General features: G+C 52.8%; 1 protein-coding gene across 4 annotated transcripts in view; it reads left to right on the plus strand.

The window, feature by feature from the left end:
- Positions 1-11075: 11075 nt before the first annotated feature.
- FBXW11 (F-box and WD repeat domain containing 11) overlaps positions 11076-22476 on the plus strand; it is a 75834-nt gene continuing 64433 nt past the window's right edge. The window contains exons 1-2 of one of the 4 annotated variants that reach the window (XM_035562862.2): positions 11242-11334; positions 19302-19381. Coding sequence is in view for 1 of the 4 variants with exons in the window: in XM_035562861.2 (XP_035418754.1) it covers positions 11290-11334 (45 nt within the window). In the remaining 3 variants the exon portion in view is untranslated. Of the gene's footprint in view, positions 11101-11237; positions 11335-11790; positions 11896-19301; positions 19382-22476 lie in introns of those variants that run through there. The other 3 variants (XM_050713563.1, XM_035562861.2, XM_050713564.1) reach the window with 3 other exon arrangements.

The following is a 22476-nucleotide window of genomic DNA, read 5'->3' on the forward strand; positions in this document are numbered from 1 at the left end:
CAATCTGTAAAAGATGTCATCAATATCAGGAGTTTTAGCAGGTGCTTTAAATCACAAATCACTGTTGGATTGGTCTCACCTAGCAGTGATCCTCTGGCTGAAGCTGAGCATTAGCCAAGGCAGCAATAGGCCCTGTGGCAACCAGGCTGCCTCGTGGCAGTTGAAGGTGGCCTTCAGGCTTTGAACTCCTGGCCTCCCTCTGATCTGCCCCGTGGCAGGCAGCAGAGCATGGCCCATGGTCCTTCTGTTGCTGGATGCTGCGGAGGCACGGTGTTTCTGCTGGGGCACAAATACAAACAATGCAGAAAATGCTGCGCGTGTCCCACGCTGCCTGCAGCCTCGGTGCGTAACGCTGGTCCCCGCCCGGGTGGTGGTGTGGGTAAAAGCATCCAGCTGAGATCAGCACGGAGTGAAACATCCCAGCAGTCAGTGCACATCACGGGAGGAGCTAGTGCCTGCAGGAAATGCCCACCTGCTCTCACCAGTCTGTAAGCAGGCTGTGGATGTACGCTGTGATTAACCCTTTACTGACAGGACCAGAAGTCCTGGTTTCTGCTTTTCAGTTTTTCATTCTGAGGAGCAGCAGAGCTTGGCTGCTACAGAGGGATGCCCGAGAGCTGTCTAGTTCAGTGACACAAATGCTCTGTGCCAGATGTGCTTGGAAGCTCTGATTTCCTCCTGTACTGCTCTGCTCGGCTGGTTCTCACATCTCTTCCCCTTCACGTTTCAGTGGGAAAACAGAGCTGTGTCTGGTTTGCAGAGCAGCTCTGTGAGCGGTGTGCTGAGGTCCCCTCGGTGCGTCTGGTACCTTCCAGCTGGCCAGCTGCAGAGGTACCTTTACTGTCTCCCGGGGCACATCACAGCAGGAGGATGAGGCCACTGGAGAGCAGTGCGGAATTATTTCTTTCCCTGTAACTGCTGACACGGGCCCTGGTCCTTCTGACCCTTCAGAAAGCTGTTTCTGTCGCAGGCCTGCTTTTGTCGCTGCTGGAAGGTCAGCGCGAGCACTGAGATTATCTCATTCAAAAGCGTTGACTTGCAGTTCTCCTTTTTCACCTCAAATATTGCTGAGTGACGTGGTGTCAGGTCGGCTGGCTGGCATGTGGGTTCTGCCTGGCGTGCGAGCAAGAGCATCGCCTCGAAGCGCTCTCGCCCGGGGGACTTCGCCATCTTCAGTAGCTGAGATCACTGCGATGTTTGGTTTGCAGGACGGGCAGCACTGCCACGGGCGATCCCTGGGGCTGAGCCTGTGTGCTTGCAGACCGAAATGAGCAGAGAATTCAAGTTTGTGCTTAAAAGCCAGGCTTCCGATGTACCTGGTGTACTGCAGGCTGTTAACTAATTATTTTCCTTCAAGGAACATGCTCTTGATAGGCTTGAAATCAAGAGCAGGGTAAATCAAGTGTTCCCGTACACCACGTGGAGCTGTTCCCTGCATCTCAGGGTGGTTGAAAGCACACCCGGAGGCTGCCGGTGCCCCTGGGGCAGAGCCCTCCTCACGTGGCTGCTCCTTGCCCTGAGCCAGGAGCGCCAGGCACGTGCCACCCGGTGGTCAGCCCCTGCTTGCTGCCCAAAGGCATTTTTGTTGTGCCCGAGGGCTTCAGCCCTTCTAAATGCTTAACCGCACGTGCCTTCTGCCCTCGGTAACGCTGGCTGCGTTTTTACTTCACATACAGTAAGTCCCTGCCACTCTTACAGCATTCCCAGGCTCGGTTTTAAGCTGGCACCGCACGTTCAGGTATTTGGATAATGGTCTTTTTAATCGCTGCTTTTTGCACAGCTGTAATCAAAGACAGATTTTGCCCTTTATAGCTTGTTATTTAGGGAGCTGGAGCCCAGCCTGTGCTGTTGGTGCTAGCAGCCTACAAATGCCATTGTCCTGGTAAGCCGAGCGCAGCCGGCAGCGCTGAAAGGCAGCTCTGGAATTTCACTCGGCTATTTTTAGTTGGTGGTGAAAAATTGCACTTCCAACACTTTTGAGTCTTTGTCAGTGCATAAATAAATCAAAGGGCAAATCCTGGCCTCCCGCTAACGAGCGGGACGCTGGGGTGACCTTACGCACCGGAGGCTGAGCGGGCGGAAAGCTGGCGGGGTGGCGGGGAAGAGCCCTCTGCTTTCTGCGGGGGAAACCTCGGCTCTGCCCGGCCGGCTGCCGCCTTGCTCGGAAGGTGAAGGGCGGCAGCACCGCCTGTCCTGCTCCAGGTGGGCTGTCTGTGCCTGTCGCTGTGCTGAGCTCCTGGCTCCTCGCTCCTCTTCCTGTGCCCCTTCCCAGGCCGGTTCCCTTCGCCTCCTCTCCGCCCCGCAGCGAGGTTTCCCTCTGCCTCCCGCCTTGGCTCTGCCGTAGCCGCCTGGCTGCCGGGTGCCATGCCTGCAGGTCACCGCCCCAGCCGTGGTGGCTCTCCGAGAGCCAGGACCTGGAGAGCAGAGAGCAGAGCTCCTGAAGGATGCCGTGTGTAAGTCTGGGCGGCTGAACATCAGCCTCTTTGGGGCGTGTTGGGTTGTTCCTTTCTGCCCTGGTCGCTGCTACAGCTGCAAGGCAGAACCTGTTAATAACCCAGCTTCTCCTTTATCGTGCCAGGGCAGGAGGTTTCTCTAAGAAGCTGCTTCACCTGTTGGACCACCAAATTTCCGCACTGGCACAGAAAAAAAACATCCTCTGGCAACAGGATCCTTGCAGTCGAGTTCCCTCGTCCTGGTGATCCCTGCCACGTGCCCAGAGAGCCGCAGGAGCCTTGCTGCTCTCTTTCCCCCGGACTCCCGGTCGCCTCCAGTCACCGAGCGCTGCTCTGACACCGCCCGGGCTCCAGCAGCCCCGTGGAGGTAAGCCGGCGCCGAGCGCCGCAGCTCCTGGTGCTGCGGACACCTGCAGGGACCCTTGGGTGCACGGGGACTGCGCAGCTGCCGTAGGCTCGCAGCCAGCTCTGGGCCACCCTGACACAACACCGGGGAGCAGACGGGCACTTGGGCAGCCAGGGCTGGGTGTGCTGCTGGTGCCAGCCCCTGTCCTCTTCCTCCTCCTGGCCTGGCAGCTGCTGGGGCTGGTGAGATTCAGACACTGGAAGGATGTGAAAGCAAATGTGTGGGCTGGGGATACTGCTGGGGGATGCCACAGGAGGGGAGATGACCCATCCCGCAAAGACTTGGCTGCTGAATGGGGCTGGCGGTTTCCATCGCACTGAGCAGGCCCTGGGAAAAATCCCCAGATCTCGGAGCTCAGCTGAGCCCCGTGCCCTGAAGGGCACAGCCCCTAGGAAGGCAGAGGAGCTTCACACAGGCTCCCAAAATCCCTCTGCATCTCTAGCTGGCTGCTGCGGGACTGCTTTCAGCCCAGGTTGCCGTAATTCAGTAGAAAAGCTCCTGGATGCCCCGTACCTGTGTGGTGCCTGCATGTCCAGGCTGTGCTCGCGCTCTGGGACAGCGGCGCTGCTCTGCTCCGTGCAGCTCACCAGGGGGTGTGGAAACATCTCGTTTGGCAAAAGGGATCACACCTAGGTGCGTGCAAGGGCTTTCCCCTGCACGTGGCATTGGGGGCTGCGAGGGATGCTCCTTGCCCTCTGAAACAGCCTTTTACGAATTTAAAAGCTGCCATCCTCTCTCCTTTCCATCCTTGCTTCTCTAGCCTAAACAAACACAGTCCTTGCTCAGTCCTCCCCAGGGATCGGGGTGCACCAGCTCACCTCGAAGCCGGTCTCTGCCTTGGCATCTGCTCACCTGCTTGGGTGCAGGATCCGGCCAGGTGGAGCGGTGTTCAGGAGAGGTGCTCAGTACAGCCTGGGCGCTTCTGGGCAGTGATGGCTGAGTTCACCTGAACTAGAGGAGAGGCTTTGTTCTCTGTGGAGGGGATGGAAGCAGGCAACTCACTGACGTGCTAAACGTGTGGAAAAAAAAATCCTTCTAGTGAGGAGAATGGAAAATAGAGAGGAAAAAAGTGGCAAAGAATCGAGGCAGGGATGCCATCCTTCAGGAAAACCACACATCCCAGCTGTTAGCCGGGGGTTTGGCTCGCCGGGCTTGCCGCACCAACGCTCAGCTGCGTGGCCCAGGGCTGTCCCCGCGATGCCCTTGTGTTCGCCCCGTGCCTGTGTCCCATCAGTGCTCGGAGCCGATGTTGCTGGTCTCGTTTTCTTCTTTGTGTAACGTCTGACCTGGAGAAAGCAAGAAGGGAAAAGTTTGCTTAGAGATGCTCTCTGAAGGGCTTTTCTTATCTGACATCTGCAAGGCTTGCCGAGCGCTCAGCTCACCCGGCGGTGTCTGGAGGTGCCTGCAGCAGCCCGCCATGGGGACAGGCAGGCATCTGGGCACGGCTGGTTGTCACTAGGAAAGATCTCCACTTCTACCCCGACCGCCACAACGGCCTAAGGAAGCTCCCAGGGACTCACTGCGCCAGGACCGCGGCAGGCAGCCAGCTGAAAGGATGGTTCCAGCGCTCTGCATGCAAGATAAAGCGCGGGGACTTTCCGTGTGGAATGAGAGTGTCAAGAGGCGTAGCAACGATTGCCTGAAGTCAGTCTGCCTTTGCCCAGGTGTCGTTTCGGAGCCAGGAGCATACCTGTGCAGGGTGGGACGGGACACGAGGATGTTTCAGACCTGCACTGCAGGTTGCAGCGGGCTGCCAGCACCACGCACCACCCTCCCCTCCCGTGCCTGCGTGACACCGTGCGGGGCTTGCACATGGGCTTTGTCGTCACTGCTGTTTGCTCACACAGCGACGTGCTCTGTCTCTTCCTCGTTGCTTTTCCCCTCCCCATTTTGCCACAACCATGTCTCATCTCCATTTAACCTTCCTATTTTATTATGCCGGGATGGATTTTGTGTGCAGCTGAGGCTGAATGAATCTTAAACGCTTTCCTCCTGTGTCCTCTGTGCTCCCCAGGGGCGAGGAAGGTCTGTGCAGCTTTCCTGAGCCCACTGAAGGGTACAGAGACATGCTTGTGTAAAGCGAGGGGCCCGTGCTCCTGCAGAGCCACCTTTCATTTCCATCCTGTTACCATCCTGGCTGCCATGTGCCAGCAGTGCTGGAGATGGTAGCAGGGTGATTCCTGCTGTGAGTGCAGGGCAGCCTACAGCTGAGGATTTTGAGTTAAATGAAAATTATTCTCCAGCCCTTTTCCCAGAGATGGCCCTTGCTGAGGTGGAGATCATCTAACCCCACCGCACAGAGCCGATGCGCTGCAGTTTGAGAGGTGCCTCCGTGCCAGATCCGCGCCGTCTCGTCTCCCGCAGCACAAGCTGTAAAGGAAATCAGGGAGCTGTCAGTAAAATTGCACCCAGGACTCAGAAAGAACTTTCTGAGCCTCTGTGCAAAAAGCAAAAGCTGCTGCTCTTGGTTTCTGGACGCAGAGAGACACGGGGGCTTCACTGCTTTGCCTTTCTTCTGCTCGGTGGGTTTCCCAAATGCAGCCCCAGTTGGCTGTGGGACAGAACAGGGCTGCTGGGGCCGAGGGAACTCCAGAGCAGTAATCCTTCGCAAAGTCTGCAGAGTTTTAATGCATGGTGAAACAAACAAGTGAACACCTGGAAGTTAATTAACATTAAGGCCAACAAAAGGGCTGGGGCCTTCTCTTTCACTTACAAAACCAGCAGGTGGTTTCATCCATCGCTGCCCAGTACTGGGAGTAAAAACCTTGCACGTGAATCGCTTTTGTTCTCATGTTCTTGTTAGCGAAGTAACTGAGCCGTTCATCGTCCCTTGCTGGGCTCCTTGGGCAGGTGGATGTGCCTGAGGAATGCTGCTGCAGCGTGAAGCACGTCCGTGTCTTTTCCCAGTCAATTGCTGGGATTGTCGCGTGGTTGGCAGGACACCAGCTCCCACATGTCCCCTCCTCCTGCGCAGGATGGAGAGCGAACGCTTCGCGCTTTCATGAGTGGGAGCTGCTGCTCTGCTCTTACAGTGAGACTTCTGCTGTTGGTATGTAGGAGCACACCTTACGTGCAGAGGCAGGAATTTATTGTTAGTTAAATCAGTGTTTAATGAAAATACAACAAGCATACTATACCCTTGCAGTCCAGGTCATCCCGTTATTGTTAATCCCACTAACGACACAGTCACAGCTCTTGTCCTCAGGCTTTCCGACACCTCCTGGTGTCGTGCTCGCCCACCCGGGCCCCCTCCTGCAGCACGTCCCCGCTCCCTGATGTTGTCAGCCTCCCCTCCTGGCGCTGCAGCGCCGGTTCTGTTCTCCGTCTCTTCCCGATGCTTCTTTCTTGCTGATGGTTTGTAAATTGAGTTAGGTGCTGAGGGCTTACCGATGCTGCACCTTCACGGACTGGCTCGGGTTGGAAGGGACCTTAAAGGTCATCTAGTCCCAGCCCCTTTCACCTTGTATGACCTTACTCTTGAGGGCAGTGACTGCATAACTGCACAAACCCAAACTGGAGCTGGGTGCCGTTCCTCGCCTGGTGGCTGGAGAGCTCTGCTGCGGCAGCGAGGGGGATTTGTCTGAGCACTGGGCAAGATGTCGGAGTTCAAACCAAGCTTGAGCAAGCCGAGGCCCAGGCAAGTCCTTAGGCTGGTGTGAGCGGAGCTGTGGTCAGCTGCTGGTGACAGCGACGCTGTCCTTACTGTGCTACAGCCTGCCTCGGTATCGATGCCATCGGGCTGCTCTTCAGCAAGCGAGGTCTGGTTCTGTTTTCAAATCATGAAGTGACACAATTAGAGGGTGCTGTGCCAGGCGGGGAGAGGAGAAACCCTTTTGCCCCACCTGAAAACACAGGTGAGACATCAGGAAATGGCAGAGCGATGGCTGTCTCATGTCCGAGTGGCACTCTTCGTGCTGTTCAGGGGTTTGTTCTCTCTGCCCAGAACAAGGTGGAAGTATGTTTTAGTGTCTGAAATGTTCAGAACATGCCTAAGGCATCACCAGAAAACAAAGACATGGCTGCAATTACTCGACAGTGTATCTGCAGAGCATATAAAAACAAATAGATTGCAGGCATCCAAGTCAGGAAAGAGTGAGAAGGGTGCTTGCTTTTGTCTTGTAGTGGGCAGGGGTTAAAATAGGGGTGGCCCTCTGGTTTGCGTGAGTTCAGGCAGTGAACCAGGCTTTGGAACGGGATCTCGTGGCTCCCTCAGCTGTGGGCGACAAAGCCACATCCTGCTTTATCAGGCAGGACTTGGGAGCTGTGTTGTGTGGCGCCAGCACAACCCCCGGGCTGCTCGAGAGGAGCTGGAGGAGGCGAACCTCGGGCGTGAGTCACAAAATCCGGGCACCGCAGCTGGACGCTGTCTCACTTCCCACACCTGCTTTTCCTTTTCCTTTCCCGGTTCATTATCTCCACATCTTTATTGAATGAACAAAGCCACAGGAAAGAGAAGGCGGGGTGCTGAGCGTGCGTCCCGAGCAGGCGGGCGCCCGGGGAGTCCCCGTGCCACAAGGCAGCGATGCCACCTGTGACAAAAGCCACATGCCCTCGTCCTCGTGCGCTGTGTCCTTGTGACAAGCAGCCCTGCGCCACGCAGGCTCTGCTGCTCCCGTCCCATGGGGTCCTGCTGCAGGCAGCACCTCCTGCATCCTGGGGCTCTGCGCTGACCGGAGTTACTGCTTCAGTGATCAGGCAGATGGAAGAGTTGTTATGAATCTGCTCTTCTCGTTCCAGATGTTTAGAAAAAAAATAAATCCTCAAATCTAGTGTCATCCCATTTTGGATAGAAAATGTTTACTTGAAGGAAAAATAAACATTTTCCTACTTCAAGTGCATTTGTCCCTGCCCTAACAAGAATGTTTGTTTATGTCGTGTTCATACCAGCTCTGAGTTTAGTAATTATTCTTCCAGCAGGAGCAGTTGAGTTGTGTCTGAACTGTGTACCATTGAGTAGCCACTGCTCTCTGTCCAACAGCCAAACAGACAGTCGTGTGATCACAAGATGGAGGTTTCGGTGAGCAGAATGTGTTGGCTGGGGATGGCAGGAGGTGCCTGGTGTTAGGAAACCAAGGCCCGCTGAGCTGCAGGAAGGCTCGAGCACCTCGCTCCTGAGGGATCCGTGGAAAATCCCATTACATAGTTTTGCTGCTCTGAGTCTCTTGTTTAACTTGCTGAGGTTTCCCTTTTTTCCCCTCCAAACCACCTTCCTCTCACCTTAGCTGACACCATAGCTGACCAGGATCTTCCAAACCTAAAACCAGGCTCTGTGGGCTCCCTGCCCTAGCCAAAGCTCCTTGTCCTGCCGCACTGCACGGAGCAGCCTCCAGTTCCTGGGCTCTGGGGCTTTCCCACTCCCACTTCCCCTCATCCAGATGGGAAAGCTGGTGGAGCAAGTTCTGCTCGGCTGGGACTGCCCCTGCGTCAGCTCCATAAGGTCACGGAGGCAGAGATCTGCTTCGCTGATGTGCAGGCGTGTGGCACGGATCTGTCAGCAAGCAGCGACGTGTACCTGCACCAAGGGTTTGTTGATACGGTGTCAGATTAACCGGAATTCAGAGCACATGCCCGGAGTTGTGTTCTTCAAAGTACCGTAGCAACTGGAACAAGGTGCTTGACTTTACCAAAATCAAGTGTTTCGGCAGAATATTTTTGTATCTCAGATTAAATTTGTCAAAACCCTTGTTCTTCATTCACCTAATTAGACTTCGATGCGTCCCTCAGTTTTGACGAGCTCCCCTCAGGAGTCACAAGCGGCTCAGAAACAATTCTAATTTACGAATACGAGCCTGTATGTCAGCTGGCCTTGCCTTTCCAGGTGTTCAGCACTAAAGCCAAAAATCTGATTTTTATAATGCTTTGCTTAATTATTTTCAACACTCTTCTTTCGTGTCACGGTAGTTATTTTTTGTCAGTGATTGAAAGCCAGTTACGGTTCTTTGCTTGAGCTCCACACGACAGCTCGTGCCGCAGCTTCAAAGTCCCCTGCGTACTTCTGTAGTGCCTGTTGTTGAGGTGCATTAACCACACATTAACCACATTGACATTCAGATTGTCAGGCCGCAGATTTACCTTCTCTTCAAATAAATGGAGGAATTTTTGCCTTTTTTGCCTGTTTCGTTTCATATGTCTTGGGCAGTACTTTCTACTTTCAGCAAACTATCCCGAGCGTGCAGCAGCGGCTCTGTGACATGGTATTGTCCCAGTCAGCGAAGCTCTTCCCTGTGTATATTTAGAATTAGACGTGCTGATTTTTTACTTTGTCACAGACAAATATCTGCTGGCTTGTTTGATCTCCAGAGCAAAGGTGTTATTAGAGCGAGCAAAAGTGAGATGGGTTTTGTCACTCAGCGCAAAAGCTAGGGTGTGATTTGACTTGTGAGTCCTTAGTTATAGGCCGTGATGCAAAGGTGGAAAGAATTCAGCCCAGCTGTTGGCCTGAGTCTGCAGGTCCGACAGGAAGAGCCCTCGGATGTTTTTCAGGGTCAGGGTTGGTGGGTATGTGCACAGCCCGAGCTGGTGCGAGCAGCAGTGCGCGAGGCTGGGCCTTGCCAGTTGTGAGAGGGATGTGGGGGAAAACATGCAGCCGTGGCTGTGTGTTTGGCATTGGCTTCATCTGTAAATGTGGCAGCTTTTGGGGCCCATCAAAGTCTCACTGGTGTCCCTAAGACACTGAGTGGCAGCAGGCTGATGGGGAGGGAGGCCTGCTGGGCTCAGTTTATGCGTTCAAATTCTATGAAAGGGGTTTGGGCCACGTGACGAGTATTCATTATAACTTTTGTTATGAATAAAGTACTTTTCTGCTGATACAAACGTACCATAAAGCAGCTGTGTTGTCAGTAACAAAGGAGTTTGTGTAATTCCTTTTGTTCCTACTCCATTTTTTAACCATTTGGCTGAGGTTTAAACAGGTAACAACAAAAAAAAAAAGGGTTTGGATGAAAGCTACTGAGTTCATTTCCATCACAAGCATGGAATTGCAAGTGTTGTGCTATTATAGCAGATTGCTGTTTATGACAATTTTCCTTCCAATTTTCAGTGCCGACGAATGCATTCGGTCCCTGCTGTGTCATCAGCTCGCAGCCTGTGTGACCTTGGTATCCCAAAGAGTTTTGTTCCTGCGGATCCTGCACGCGCTGCGGGTCAGTGGGGCTGCCCTGGGGGGATTGTATGGTGTCAGTGAGCCCCAGCCGAAGCTTGGGACACAAACCCTACAGGTCTGGATGCTGAAAAAGCTGCTCAGTGCTAAGGGCTGCATTAGCTAGATGGAAACACCGCTGCCTTATCCGAGCGTTTCCGTCTTCCCCTGCAAGTGTGGTGTGGTGTGTCTTGCTTCCAAGCTTTTTTGTGTTTTCATCTTCATCCAACCTAGTCTGAAAGTTTCCTCTGGCAAGGACCATCTGCTTAATTTCCAAACGCTGTGAACGCTGTCAGTCAGCATGTGGCAAATAATGCCATTTAAGCATATCCACGATGGGGCCGATCATCGCGTTTGATGTAGCGGGCTGACAGGCTGGGTGGCAGTGCGAGCAGAAATGGGACAGGGAGATGGCAGTGAGATGGGTCTGAGGCGGGTGGCTGGGCAGGACTGGACTCCTGACATGAAACTTTATTTATTTATTTATTTATAAGTTTTAAATAAAACTTTATTTATTAAGTGGTGCTGTGATGTTAGCACCGCATTCTGCACATCAAAGCACCCTCTCTATTACAGCGGTTTGTCTGAAGTGTTTTTCATGGGGGCTATTTTATTAACACTACTTAGGGGAGAAAAACACTAGGAATAAACCTGTGCTGTTTATTATTTAGTTAATTCTACCAAATATGCTAGTAAGCTCTTGTGTACTCAGTGTGTTGAGGAAAAAGGGTAGTTTAAATAAAGAAAAAGCTGTATTTAAACCAAAGGAGCACTGTGCTGCAACCTCAAGCCCCTCCAGAGTGGCACCGTGGCCCCCTTTCCTCGAGGCTGGGATTAGGATTGGGATTGGGGGTTGGGGTTGGGGCTGGGATTGGGGTTGGGGCTGGGGTCGGGTCCCGACCCCCTCACGTCGCCCTTCCCAACCCGTGAGGCGCCCCCACGACCCCTCCCCCCCCCGCACTACGCCGCGAGCCCGCCGCCTGCAGCCCGCAGCCAATGAGAGCGCGGCGCCGCGGGGGCCGCCGGGAGTTGTGGTCCGCCGGGAGACGAGCCCGTAGGCGGGAAGAGGGGCGGAGCTGCCCGTCGGGGCGCGGTGACGTTGCGTGCGTGTGCGCGTCTGCGCGTGCGTGTGCGTGCGCGCGGCGGGGGGGCGGCGGCGGCGGCGGCGGCGGGGCCTGGCCGGGGCCTGGCGGCGGGCGCGGGGCCGGGGCCGGGGCCGGGGCCGGGGCGGGCGGGGCCGGGGGCGCGGAGCGGAGCGGGGCTGGGCCGGGCCGCGCTGCCCGCCCGCCGCCATGGAGCCCGACTCGGTGATCGAGGACAAGACCATCGAGCTGATGGTGAGTGCCCCCCGCCGCGCGGGCAGCCCCGGCCCCGCCGCCCGGCCCCGCTCCCCCCCCCCTCCCGGTTCCCTCCGCGGTGCCCCCGGCTGGGCCCTGCGGGGCTGCGGGGGGGGGGGGGACTCCGAGGCCGGTGCGGTGACGGGAGAGGGGCAAAATAATAATAATAAAAAAAGAGATAAAAAAAAACCCCGAACCCCAAAAACTAACAGCAAAAAAAATTAAAAAACCAAAAAACAAAAACCAAACAAACTAAAAATAAAAACCGGGCACGGGTAGGGGGGAAAGCACCGAGAAGCGGCGTTGGCGGGGGGGGCGCGCTGCAGGCGGAGCGGGCGGAAAGCGAAAGCGAGCGGCACGGCCCCGGGGTGCCCCTGCCGCGGGGGGCGGGGGGCTCAGGGAGCCGGGCCCGGGCTCCCGGGGCCGTCCGGGGGCTCTCGGGGCCGGGCCGGGGCTCTGGGGGCCGTCGGAGCGGGCCGGAGCCTCCCGCGTTGTGCGGTGCGGGCGCGGCTCGCCCTCCTGCCCGCGGTCCCAGCCGGCGCCGCATCGGGGGCCGAGAAGGTAAAAGGCGGCGTGGAGCCGCTCCCCGGTGCGCTGGGCTCGGCGGAGGCGGCCGACGCGTGGTTTTTGGCTAGCGCAGCTCCTGCTAAGGCGCCTGGCCCGCGAAATAGGAACTTTCTTCAGCGTCACCTGTGCTGCAGGGACAGGAATTCCGAGCCCACAGCCGGCAGCCCCGCGGGGCCCGGCCGGCGCCCGGCCCGGCAGCTAAAGCTGTGCTCAGCGGGGCTGCTGCCCCGGCCCCGGCCGCCGAAACCCCGGTGGCACCGGCAGCGATCCCCCCGCGGCGGGGCAGGTGGCTGCCGCGGGACGAGGCTGAATTTCCCCTCTGAACTCACCCGAGCGGTGAGTTTCCCAGCAGCTTTTTTCCTGCCTGCCCCGTCGGTGGCGGGAGGCGCTCAGGTGGCGTTCAGGGCCGGGAGGTACGTTCGCCTCCCTCAGCTTTCGTGCTCGTCTCTTTTGTAAGCCTTTCTACCAGTCTTGTCTGGGTTTGGCCAAATCGGCAGAAGCAAACGCAGCTTTTGAATGCTACTGATGGTGGCGTCCCCCATTTACAGCTGCATCTAGGAAATGCACTAACGTAAAGGCGAATACTCACTGGGATACTAAGTTCTTTATTTTGTAGCAAGAGATGGAAGAAACACATTTTTCTCCTTTTTGAAGCGCATTAATAATTGTCAAATTTTAATAGCATGAACAATTAATTCTGCAGTTTCCCACAGAAGACAATACTCTGCAAAATGTAGGTGATGGTTGAACTTAACTTGAGCCTTAGTGAGGGCTTGCCTAGAACCACTTGCGTTTGAGCGCGCAGGCTTCGCTCGAGTCCTCGGAAGCCATTTGGAACCGGAGACGTGGCTCGAAGGCTTAGTGCCCGCGTGCTGTAGCAGATGAGATGCTCTGCACCGTGTCTGTAAGGTAGGAAGGCAGGAGTAGAGGTGGTATCGACAGAGCTCGCAGTCAGAGATTTCAGTGTTTGGTGCAAGCTCCTCTGTCAGCTGTTAAGGGTAGCAGGAAATATCCCAAAGCCAGGGATGATCCTAACGGGCAAGACCTAACGGGGTGCTCTCCCGTGTAAGGATGGCATCGTCAGGAAGAAGGTGCGGGTGCTGCTCACTACGAGCAAGGCGTTTTATGCCTCTCTCTGCCACAGGAGGTTGTGTTTGGTGCGCTCTGGGTGCTCGGTCACTACCCTCTGAGGCCAAGGATGAGTCCCGAGTCGCAGAGGTGCAAGTGCCTGGCGCAGAGGCTCGGAGGGACGAGTACAATGTAATTGTGAGTGGCCGATAAACGAGAGGGAGCGTGTCAACATGTTAATGGCCCAGAAGTTTCAGAACAGGGTGTTCCAGCCCTCAGCCATTCCTGCGCTGGATGGATCATTTGCATTTATTTAAAGAAAAATCAGTCATGGAAATAATGCCGGTCTATTTTTAAAGCTGGAATCTAAGAGAAATATTTTAAGGTTTCAGAGTGACAACTTCCATTTGCCGTACGAAGTTTTAGCTGGTGTGCCGAAGTCGCTCTCCTTCCAGGACAGCTTAAGGCTGGCGATACGTGGTTCCGGCTCTGTAAATCACACCATCCAGCCTTCCCAGCGGCGATGAGCCCTTGATTTAGTTAGGACGTTTCATGGCTTTCATTTGCAGATGGTATCGGCCTCCCCAGGCGAGGTCCCCGCTACCTGTGCCAGTGAGTTCGGGAGGCTCGAGGCCTCCGGGGCTGACTTGTGTGCCCGCAGGAGGGCCGGGGTCAGGCTGGCGCGTAGCTGGCAGGTGCTTAGTTGAGGCGCCTGAGCACTGCGCCGTCCCGGCCCACTGCTTTGTGCGAGTGGGCAAACTGTTAGAAAGGAAGGAGTGAGGAGGTAGTCCAGACCAGATGGGGGGCTAGCCAAATCGATTGAAAGGGCTCTTTCTTCCCCTGGTTTTGATTTTCTCTGTGGAATTAGGTAACGGTGACCTTTTTGCTCTTCTAAAGAATCAACCTTTTTTCTTTCTTCAGGTGAAGTACCAATGACAATTTGTGGAACACCTTTTTTACCTACAAATGCGGAGCAGTTGATGAAATCTGTGCTGTTCCAACCCACTGTACGCGTTTGCCTTGAACGCTCGATGAAAGCCTTGTGTTCCCGTGTTCTCAGAAAGCTTCACCTAACCGTGCCTTTGTTTTACCAGCAGGCTTTCGAAGTAGGGGATAATTAGCCTCTTGGTTCGCGTTGATGTGGTTGTAGAAGAATACAGAGGTATGAAAAATACCTTTTTTCATACAGGTTAAAAAGTTACGCGGGCATGGGTGGAACCGTGCGCATCCTGAGTGTAAAAACCCAGATCCCAGGCTCGCGGGCTCCTGTGCCCACCGGCCACTCTGGGAGGCGGCGGCAGAGGCAGGAAGGCAGCGGGTGTCAATTCGCCCACTTGCCGAGCCCGTTAGCAGCTGCCTCGCCGCCGCGTCCTTGATGCGCGCCGTTCCACGAGCGCGGATCCCTCTGCTGCAGCGTCGGCAGATGCCATTCAGCGCGCCGCTGCTCGGCGGTGGAGGGGCTGTGGGAAGGCCCTGCCTGGGATCCGACCTGCCGGGCTCGCCTGTGGCCAGCCGTGCCTTAACGTTACGTGCGCGGAAGGGGCTTTTCCTGACGTGCTGCCTTTGTCGTCTAGAGCGTCTCTCGTAAGCGTCCAGCGTTGAAGTGCCTCGGTAAATAATAAATGAAGAGCTATAATCGAGCGTCTTGCCAAAAGCCTTTCGGTTTCTCCTGGCAGACCTTGCGTGCGAGCCGAAGGCCTCCGCGTTCCGAACCTCTCGGAACGGAGCGCTTCACCCAGGAGCGCTGTGCCAGCAGCCGCTTCTCCCGAGCCGTGCCAGCGGTTCCTGCGGCCCCGTGGGTTACTGCAGCTGGCCGTGGCTGTGCCCCCAGACTACGTGAAGTTTTACGGGGCAAAATAAACGGCAGCGTTCTGCTCGGAAACTGAAAGGCGCCTGCGGCACGTGTCTCGGTAGGCCGTAACGCTCTGCCGTTCCTTCCCTCCCTGCCTCAGTTGGCACTAGCCAAGCAGACAGTTGCACTTGGTTCATTTTTTTCCGATTCTTCTCAGAGGAATCCTTCAAAGAGTTGACTTCGGTGGCGATAGAGATACAGATGGACTAGGCTGTGATGGGATTTGCATCTGGAACAAAGGAGGTACTGTTGTGGCTCAAATGTCACTGCTCAGCCCTTCATCGTTAGGGCTGGGAGCAGCGGGCAGTTCATGCACAGGTTCACAAACGTCCCACGAGCTGCTTACGGCGCTTTCTCTAGTGGGACAGCAAAGCGTGCTTTGCAGCTGTCTGTTTTAAATCTTCATTAGCTAAATGAGCAGCGTTGCGAGCTGCACGCCAGACGTTAAAGCGCGCAGTCAAAAGCGCGTTGAACTGTTTCATACTTGGGGGGGAAAAGGGAAACGGCTCGAGCGGGTGTCTCGGGAGGCGGTGGCTGGTTAGGAGGCTGCGTGGAGGACACAGAGGAGCCTTCGGGGCAGCGGATTTAAGAGCTGTGCTGCTGCAGAGGCCATCAGAGTGACAGCCGCGCTTCAGAGTGCCTGTAAGAGGAAGGATGAATATATAAAGCAAATAGATTGCTGTGACTTCGGCAGCGGTGCAGAAAATGGGAAGGAAGAGCTTAAGAAAATGAGTTAGAGCTAGGCAACTGAATTTAGAGCCAGCAGAGTGATGATGAAATGAGGGAAGTAGACAAAGAAGTGTGGAAAGCTGTATCTTTTGGGAAGGGTTAGAGAAAACAATAGGCTGAGGGGGGCAGCGGGCTGGCGAAGGGAAGAGGGGACCCGGCGAACCCAAAGATGCGGAACAGAGGCTGCAAATTAAAAATAAAAACATCTGAAGCACGGGTTTGTGTGGCGGCAGCCGTCGGTTTGCCCAGATGAAGGAGAACTGCACATGTTCCGTTTATAGGGAAAGCTCTGAACCGAAATCTCTTCTAGCTCTTAGTAAGGGAAACCTGCAGTTCCTTTGGGAAACCAAAGGCTTGTGTTTCACCAAGGGCTTGCTAAATCTCATTTGAGAAGGAGATTTTTCCCTCGATTCAGTTAGATTATCTAGCGTTACTAAATTTGCCAGCCTTTGCAACAGCAGCGAGCAGATCAGGAGCGGCAGATGAAGTTACCTCGTTGCCCGAAAAGCGCGGGTAACTCCAGTGCCTGTGGGCACCTCCGGGTAACTGGAAGGGGACGTGCTGCCTGCAGGCCCTGGCTCGGGTCTGGGAAGCCCAGAATTAGGCTCAGAAACGCGGTGCCTGGCTGCCACCGGGGAGGGGATGGCACCTCGCGGGTGCACTGCGGTGCCCCTCTGATGGGCGGGCTGTCGGGTCGCTCCTGCAAAAAGCCGTAAGAACGCACCCGTGCCGTTTGTGCCTCTCAGACCACGCTGACCGCATCCCTTCGAGTTGTTAGTGTTGCTAAAAATGTGGGTCACCGGTGAGCATTGCACCAGCGTCTCAGCACGACAAACCGAGCTGGCTTATTGCAGGCTGTGCCGTAGGGAGGCCTGGCGGTGTCCTCTGAAGGCTGGATGGACGTTTCCATTTCGTGTGTGTTTTCTGCAACGCCCCCGCCACTTGTTAAATCAACACGACGTATGTTTTTTGATGCGTTACGTTTTATTGCCGCGGAGTTTAGAGGTCACTGTTTTGCTTTTGCGTTTTCAGTTTCGTCTTCCTGCGCTGCTCGGGGCGTTTGTGCAGCGGCGTGCAAGGCGAGATGGGTTCGAAACGAAATGGGTGTTGTGGCAAACGTGCCAGGGAGAGAAGAATGATGTGTGGGAGAGAATAAGAGGCCGTGGCTGTGAGAGGGCTGCTCGGTGACAAGTCGTGTTCTTGTTGTTGCAAGGCAGAAAATAAATTGAAGGGAAGCGAGAATCTGTACTGAGTTGGTTAAACTAATGCTGATTAATAACAATACTTACATTCCAGCTTTCTTCTCATGATGTTTTCTTTGCACTAATGCCACTGTTCGTTATATAATCTGATTTCACAGCTTGATTTCCATGGTATTGATAATGCTTCGGTATTCACAGAAAATCCACTTTTTCTGGAAAATCCCTTCCTTCCCCAGTTTCTCGGTGTATTTCTGAGCTCCGTGGTGTGACATCTGACAGCCTACTCCATTTTCCTGTATTACTTTCACACATTTCCCACTATGAGTGGTGCGTGACTGAGACCAGATAACGCGAAAATAACGCAGTGCCTTTTGTGCTTTAATAACAAAAAAAAGTGCTGACTTTTTGGAAACTTACTTTGCTTCTCATACAGGCGAAATTAACAACGGGAGCGTTTGGAGGCGTGGTGTTTCTTCATTGCTTGGTTTATCCAGGTCCCCCCAGGAGTTGCACCCCTCTACTTGTACCCTGCAAAACTGAAGTTTCTGTAGGGAACTGAAGAACAATTCTGCTTCCCAGGCCCACTTTCCTACAAATGCAGACAGAAATGTCTAAGATGTAGGTAGGTACCTGCCCCCTGCTAGGAACAGGGACCAACGTGCCTTCACTGTGAACCAGTAAAAACCTTTTGGGGTCGGCTTTTAGCCATGCAGCGCTGAGAAGAGTTGTTTCCTTCGTAGGCTGGGGGAAGACAGGCAGCTGTGTATTCAGCCGTAGGAGCTGCGCGGCCGCGCTGTAAGTTTCCGGTTGCTGCGAGTTGTTGCGTAGGGAATTTTGGCACAAAAATTGTGACGACTCGCATCGTGTGCCCTTCTGGGACGTGTGTGCCCGTCAGAGTGGCTTGCACAATGACGCTCTGTTCAAATCTTCTGTCTTGTTAAGTCACGCCAATTGCAGGGTTTCAGACAAAACTACACGCAGCTCTGTGGAAATCTGCACTCGGAATCTGTTTGCAAAACTGAAGTTACCATTACAGCTTGTATTTGATAGAGAATCTTTTAAGCAATTCTATCTGGGCAGCGAAGGACTAGCCAGGGAAACTAGATATTGGGGCCGTCTCCGTCGCTCCGCTGCTTCCAAGAGAAAAATCAGACCTGTGCTGTCGCACTCCCGTGCCTCTCCTTCTACCATCCTGCTGGCTCTGTTGACTTAGCAAATCGGCACATTTATATAATTTTGATAGCTGTCGTGTTACCGAGCTATATTGTACTCTTAAATTCTGAGTCATACGCCTTGACATCTTATCGCTTTACTTGGCAGCCTTAAAATTCATAGATTGGGCACGGTGTCAGATTTACAGCCCTGCTCTGCCCTTGAAATGTTGCCCTGTAGCTGTTACGTTACCAGTGGTCAGAGCCTGAAGTCACCCCTCGGTGAAGATGCTCCGTTCTTTGGGGAGCTCTGGACAGCCGTGCCCATAACTCTTCTCCCATCCTTCTCCTTGCTGCTCCCGTCTCGAGGCACAGGGCACTGTCGTGGAGGCTGAGGAACGCTTGGTTCAGTTCTCCGGAGGGATTGGAGAGGAAAGGGAAGGTGGGAGAGGTGGTGTTGGCCTGTCCTCCTCGGGATATTGCAGCAGCGTGTTCTGGGAAGTGCTGCCCCTGTTAGGGGAAGTCCTTCTGTAGGCTGGCCCAAGCCTTTAGGAGATCTGGCTGCAAGCCTCGCAGCCTCGTCACTTTTGGATAGGCTTTCGTTATTAGTTCTGTCACGGGCGTAGCGTGCACTTCTGCAGACTTCCTTCTCGTAGGTGTTGCAGCTAAAGCCACTTCATGTCCGTCGTTCTCGACGCTGAGCACACTGCTAAAGTGCTGGCTGAAGCCCCTTCACCATCTCGCTTAGTGAGGGGCAGCTTTCCCTTACCTCAGTCAGGAAGAGCATGCCTCACCTTGCTCCTAGTTGTGGGATCTGTTGCAGAGACGCAGCGATACTGAAGATCTCCTGAAGTCAGTGCTCTCCTTCAGGTCGTGTCTTGAAGGCTCCATCTTCGTGCAGCTGGTACGTAAGGAAAGTCGGATCACTTTGGGTCTGGAAAAAGGCAGAGAATCAGGGCAATGACGTGCTTTAGAGCATGTGGATGGCAGTTAGGAGAAGTCGATGTGCTTTGCAAAGCTGTGTGCTGCCAGTCTAGCGGTTCTTGGAGCGTGCTCGCAAGGTACAAGCTGGAGGATGAAGCTTTAGCGTTTGCTCCGCTGTTTGCCTTGTAGTTTCTTCTCGTCTTCCTTAATCTTCGCAAAGCGAGCTGTTGCCCCAACACCCTTGTTTTAGGGTGGGTTGACTCAGGGTGCGGGACAGAGCAATTTCTGGTCTGTGAGTCCGTTTCTCTGTCTTAGATCCACCAATCCGATGACCCCACTAACGTAGTCGTTACGGACCGGTAAGGTGTGTAGGCTGCTCGTCTCTAACAGCATTAGCAGTACGTAATGGGGATTTCGTTCAAGAAAGCAGTAGATACACCAAGCTGAAGATGATTGGCTGCTCTCTTTTAACAGACAAGTCTGAGAAGGAAAACCCATTCGAATCCCCTTTCATTCTGGATTGGTGGATCTGAAGCCCAGAAACAAAGTTTCAGGTAAGAAGTCACCCTGTACTATCTCTTGCTGCTTCTGCTTAGATGAGTTTGTCCGCAAATTCAGTATCCTGCTTTAACTGCTTAACGCCCCTTACGTACTAGAACTCACCAAGTTGGCTGCTGAGGCGAGTTTAGAGTAAGAGAAGGCACATTCAGTAAATACACGTGCTTCAGTAGGGAATTGCGGGTCTGCTCTGCAGGAGAGTCCTAGGAACGCGTGGCAGACGGCCCTTCTGCAGAGCTAGGGAGCAGTATCTGCAGATAAAGGGGCACTGAGCAAATAGCTGACAAATCTCGCTTCTGAAGGGAGAAAGCAGCCTTATCAATGGCTTTGTTGAACTTTTCAGTCGAGTTCAGAAAGTAGTTGCTATCTGCTCTGATTTCTGGCCCTGTTTTCTCACGAGTTCATCAGAGCTTTAGGGAACTCGCTCCAGCTGTTTGTGTTACAAATTCCAGTAGCTTTACCCTGTTGACATGCCGTTTGAAATGGTGTTGTGGGCAGCGCTCGGAGTCAGCCTGGTCAATCCGTAACGAGGTCTCGACTGCAAGTTCTGTTGGTGGTGGTTCAGAGCAGCGCCGAGCCAGCCGTAAGGCATGGTTTCAGGGAGGTGCCTCAGAGCTGCAGCAGGTTTGTTTCAGAGTAGGGGAGCGTGGTTGTATTTGGAGTCACCTTACTGAGACTTTGACGTGACTAACAGGCTACAAGATGATATCGTAAGGATAAGTTTGGGAGGTGTTTGTGTGCGCAAGGAAGGAAAGCCAGATCCCTGGCTGATAGAGGAAAAAGTTAAGTGCCTTAAACGTCTGGTGTGAGCGTGAGACACCCCTCCTAACGCCCAGCTTTACTCCAAGGTAGTGCTTTCATGAACCCGGCAACTTACTGCTAAAGTTAGTAGGAAGCAGATACGCCTCGATTCCTTTTGATGTTATAGCAATAACGCTAAGCTGCTTGAGTGCTCTCTTGTAGACAGCCATTAAAACAAACGTTAAGGCCTCGGTATTTAACATACTGTAGAAGAAACTCCTGTAGGTGCTGTTGATATCATGTGTTGTGTTAGCTGCGCGTTTGTTTTGCTGGTGTGGTATTTTGTGCAAAAATTATACTTGCATTTAATTGATGAATACCTCTATAATGAATTATTTGTGCACAGGATACTGTTGTTTCCTGGCTTGTTTTTTTGAGTACTTGAATTTTATTTGGTTAGGGTGGACAAGTCTCGGGCATGCTTTTCTAGTACAATTCTTAAAAAAAAGTCTGAGGGAAAATCAAAGGAAAATGCTCGTTAACCTTAGTCTGACACATTTCCTGCAGTCTATTCTAATATCAAACTGAACTTGTCCCACGTGCTGACCAGGCCATCCCTCGCCTCGGAGTTGCCCGGTGAAATAAAATCTTCTCATGGAGCATTTCCCCTCGGGGCGTGCCCTCCTCTGAACTGAGAGAATGGGGAGGCAGAAGTGATCTCGACATCTTTAATGATGAAAACCGAAACAAGGAAATAATTTAAATACACTGGGGGTGGGGGAAAGGGGAAGTGTAAATGCGTGCTCCTGCTGATTAAGATCCCCAGCGTTAGGATGTGTAATGTTGTATGAAGTGCTTAGCTGTTTGAAACCCGGAACGGTTCTACCAAAGGCTCAGTTGAACCTGCATGGAAGTATGTGCAGGTTGGAGGCTTAGTTCTTGTCTGGGTTCTGAATCTTATTTTTTTAAAAGTAAAATGTAACCCAGCTTTCAAAGGTGATTTAAATGCCCCTCTGCAACATTTAAAATACAAGCACCGAATGCAAATCTACCATTTTACTATGTACTAAGCCTGGAATTAGTATTTGTTCAAACTAGTCAAGTTAAAGTGCACACTGCCTTGTCCAGGCTGTGTTTTTAGATCAGGTTAATGTTTTTGTTAGATTGCGTTAGTCCCCATCCTTGAAAACTGAATTCAGAAAAGAGTCTGAGCCAGCTCTTACAGTTTTAGGCAAGCTTCATCTACAGTTCCGTGAGTATTCAACTTACTTTAAAGTTTCTACTATTCCAGTTGGCAGTGCTAGGTCTCTTTTTTCCTTCCAGTTATGATTTACTATTAGCAGGTGTACTGCTGTCTGTAGATGTCTGTAACACCTCTGTTCCTCCTGCATAAGAGAGTAAGAAAGCCAGTTTTCTTTCAAAGTGGCTTTTTTTATGTAACGTAGGATGTGCTAGTGCAGCAAGGAGTATCGTAATTGAGAAGTTTTGAAATTGTTGGAATTGGGGTGTCACTGTACGAAGGAAGCAAAGGTTAACCTAAAAACTGTGTATTTTGGAAAATTTAGACTGCTTTCAGTTAACATTGAAGAGCGACTACGATGTAAATGTATTAGGATTTTCTCTATTGTCTTCTGTGTCGTCCTGAAAACAAGATATTGCATCTCACGAGTCTGATGAATAAATTATAATGGAGTAAGGTTGTTGTTATATGCAAAGAAAGCACTTAATCTCTTCTCCACTGAATCCGTATTCCTTTTGTAGCGTTCATTTTGTTGTAGCAAACGCATACTTTGATCTTCAGGAGCAGAGCGGGACTGCATTATTGATCACGCTTCTGTGAATTCATTGCCCTATTAGAAGAACAGCGTGGTAATGGAAAATAATTTATCAGATAAATTTCTCCTCATTTGCCTTGCTTTAAGTTTCCTAATTTCTCACTTAGTGTTTTCCTCCAAATGCAAGAAGCTTACGTGCAGATCTTGAATGACAATTGGGAGGTTGTATCATTGAGCGATACTTTGTGAATGGCAATCTCTTTTCTGAATAGATTTTTCTAATGCAAGAGTGACTCAGCTATTGGTTTCCTATTTTTTGAATGATCTACTAACAATAAAGGAAAAATCAAAAGCATTTTACAAGTTAAGATGAGCTTACTACTCCGATACTTACTTTCAAGAGCCTCATTTTTAACTTCCCTAGTTCTCCAAAGCACAGAAATGCGAGAGCAAGCTAAATCTCTTGTACAAGGACAACTTTCTTGACCTGAGAATGCAGCTGTTTTTGAAGCAGAACATGTGAGAGAAACTCCTTGCATTTTGGAAATGCATTGTAAGAATGGTACTCGGACAGC

This window comes from Cygnus atratus, chromosome 14 (genome assembly GCF_013377495.2).
Source record: "Cygnus atratus isolate AKBS03 ecotype Queensland, Australia chromosome 14, CAtr_DNAZoo_HiC_assembly, whole genome shotgun sequence".
Lineage (NCBI taxonomy): Eukaryota > Metazoa > Chordata > Aves > Anseriformes > Anatidae > Cygnus > Cygnus atratus.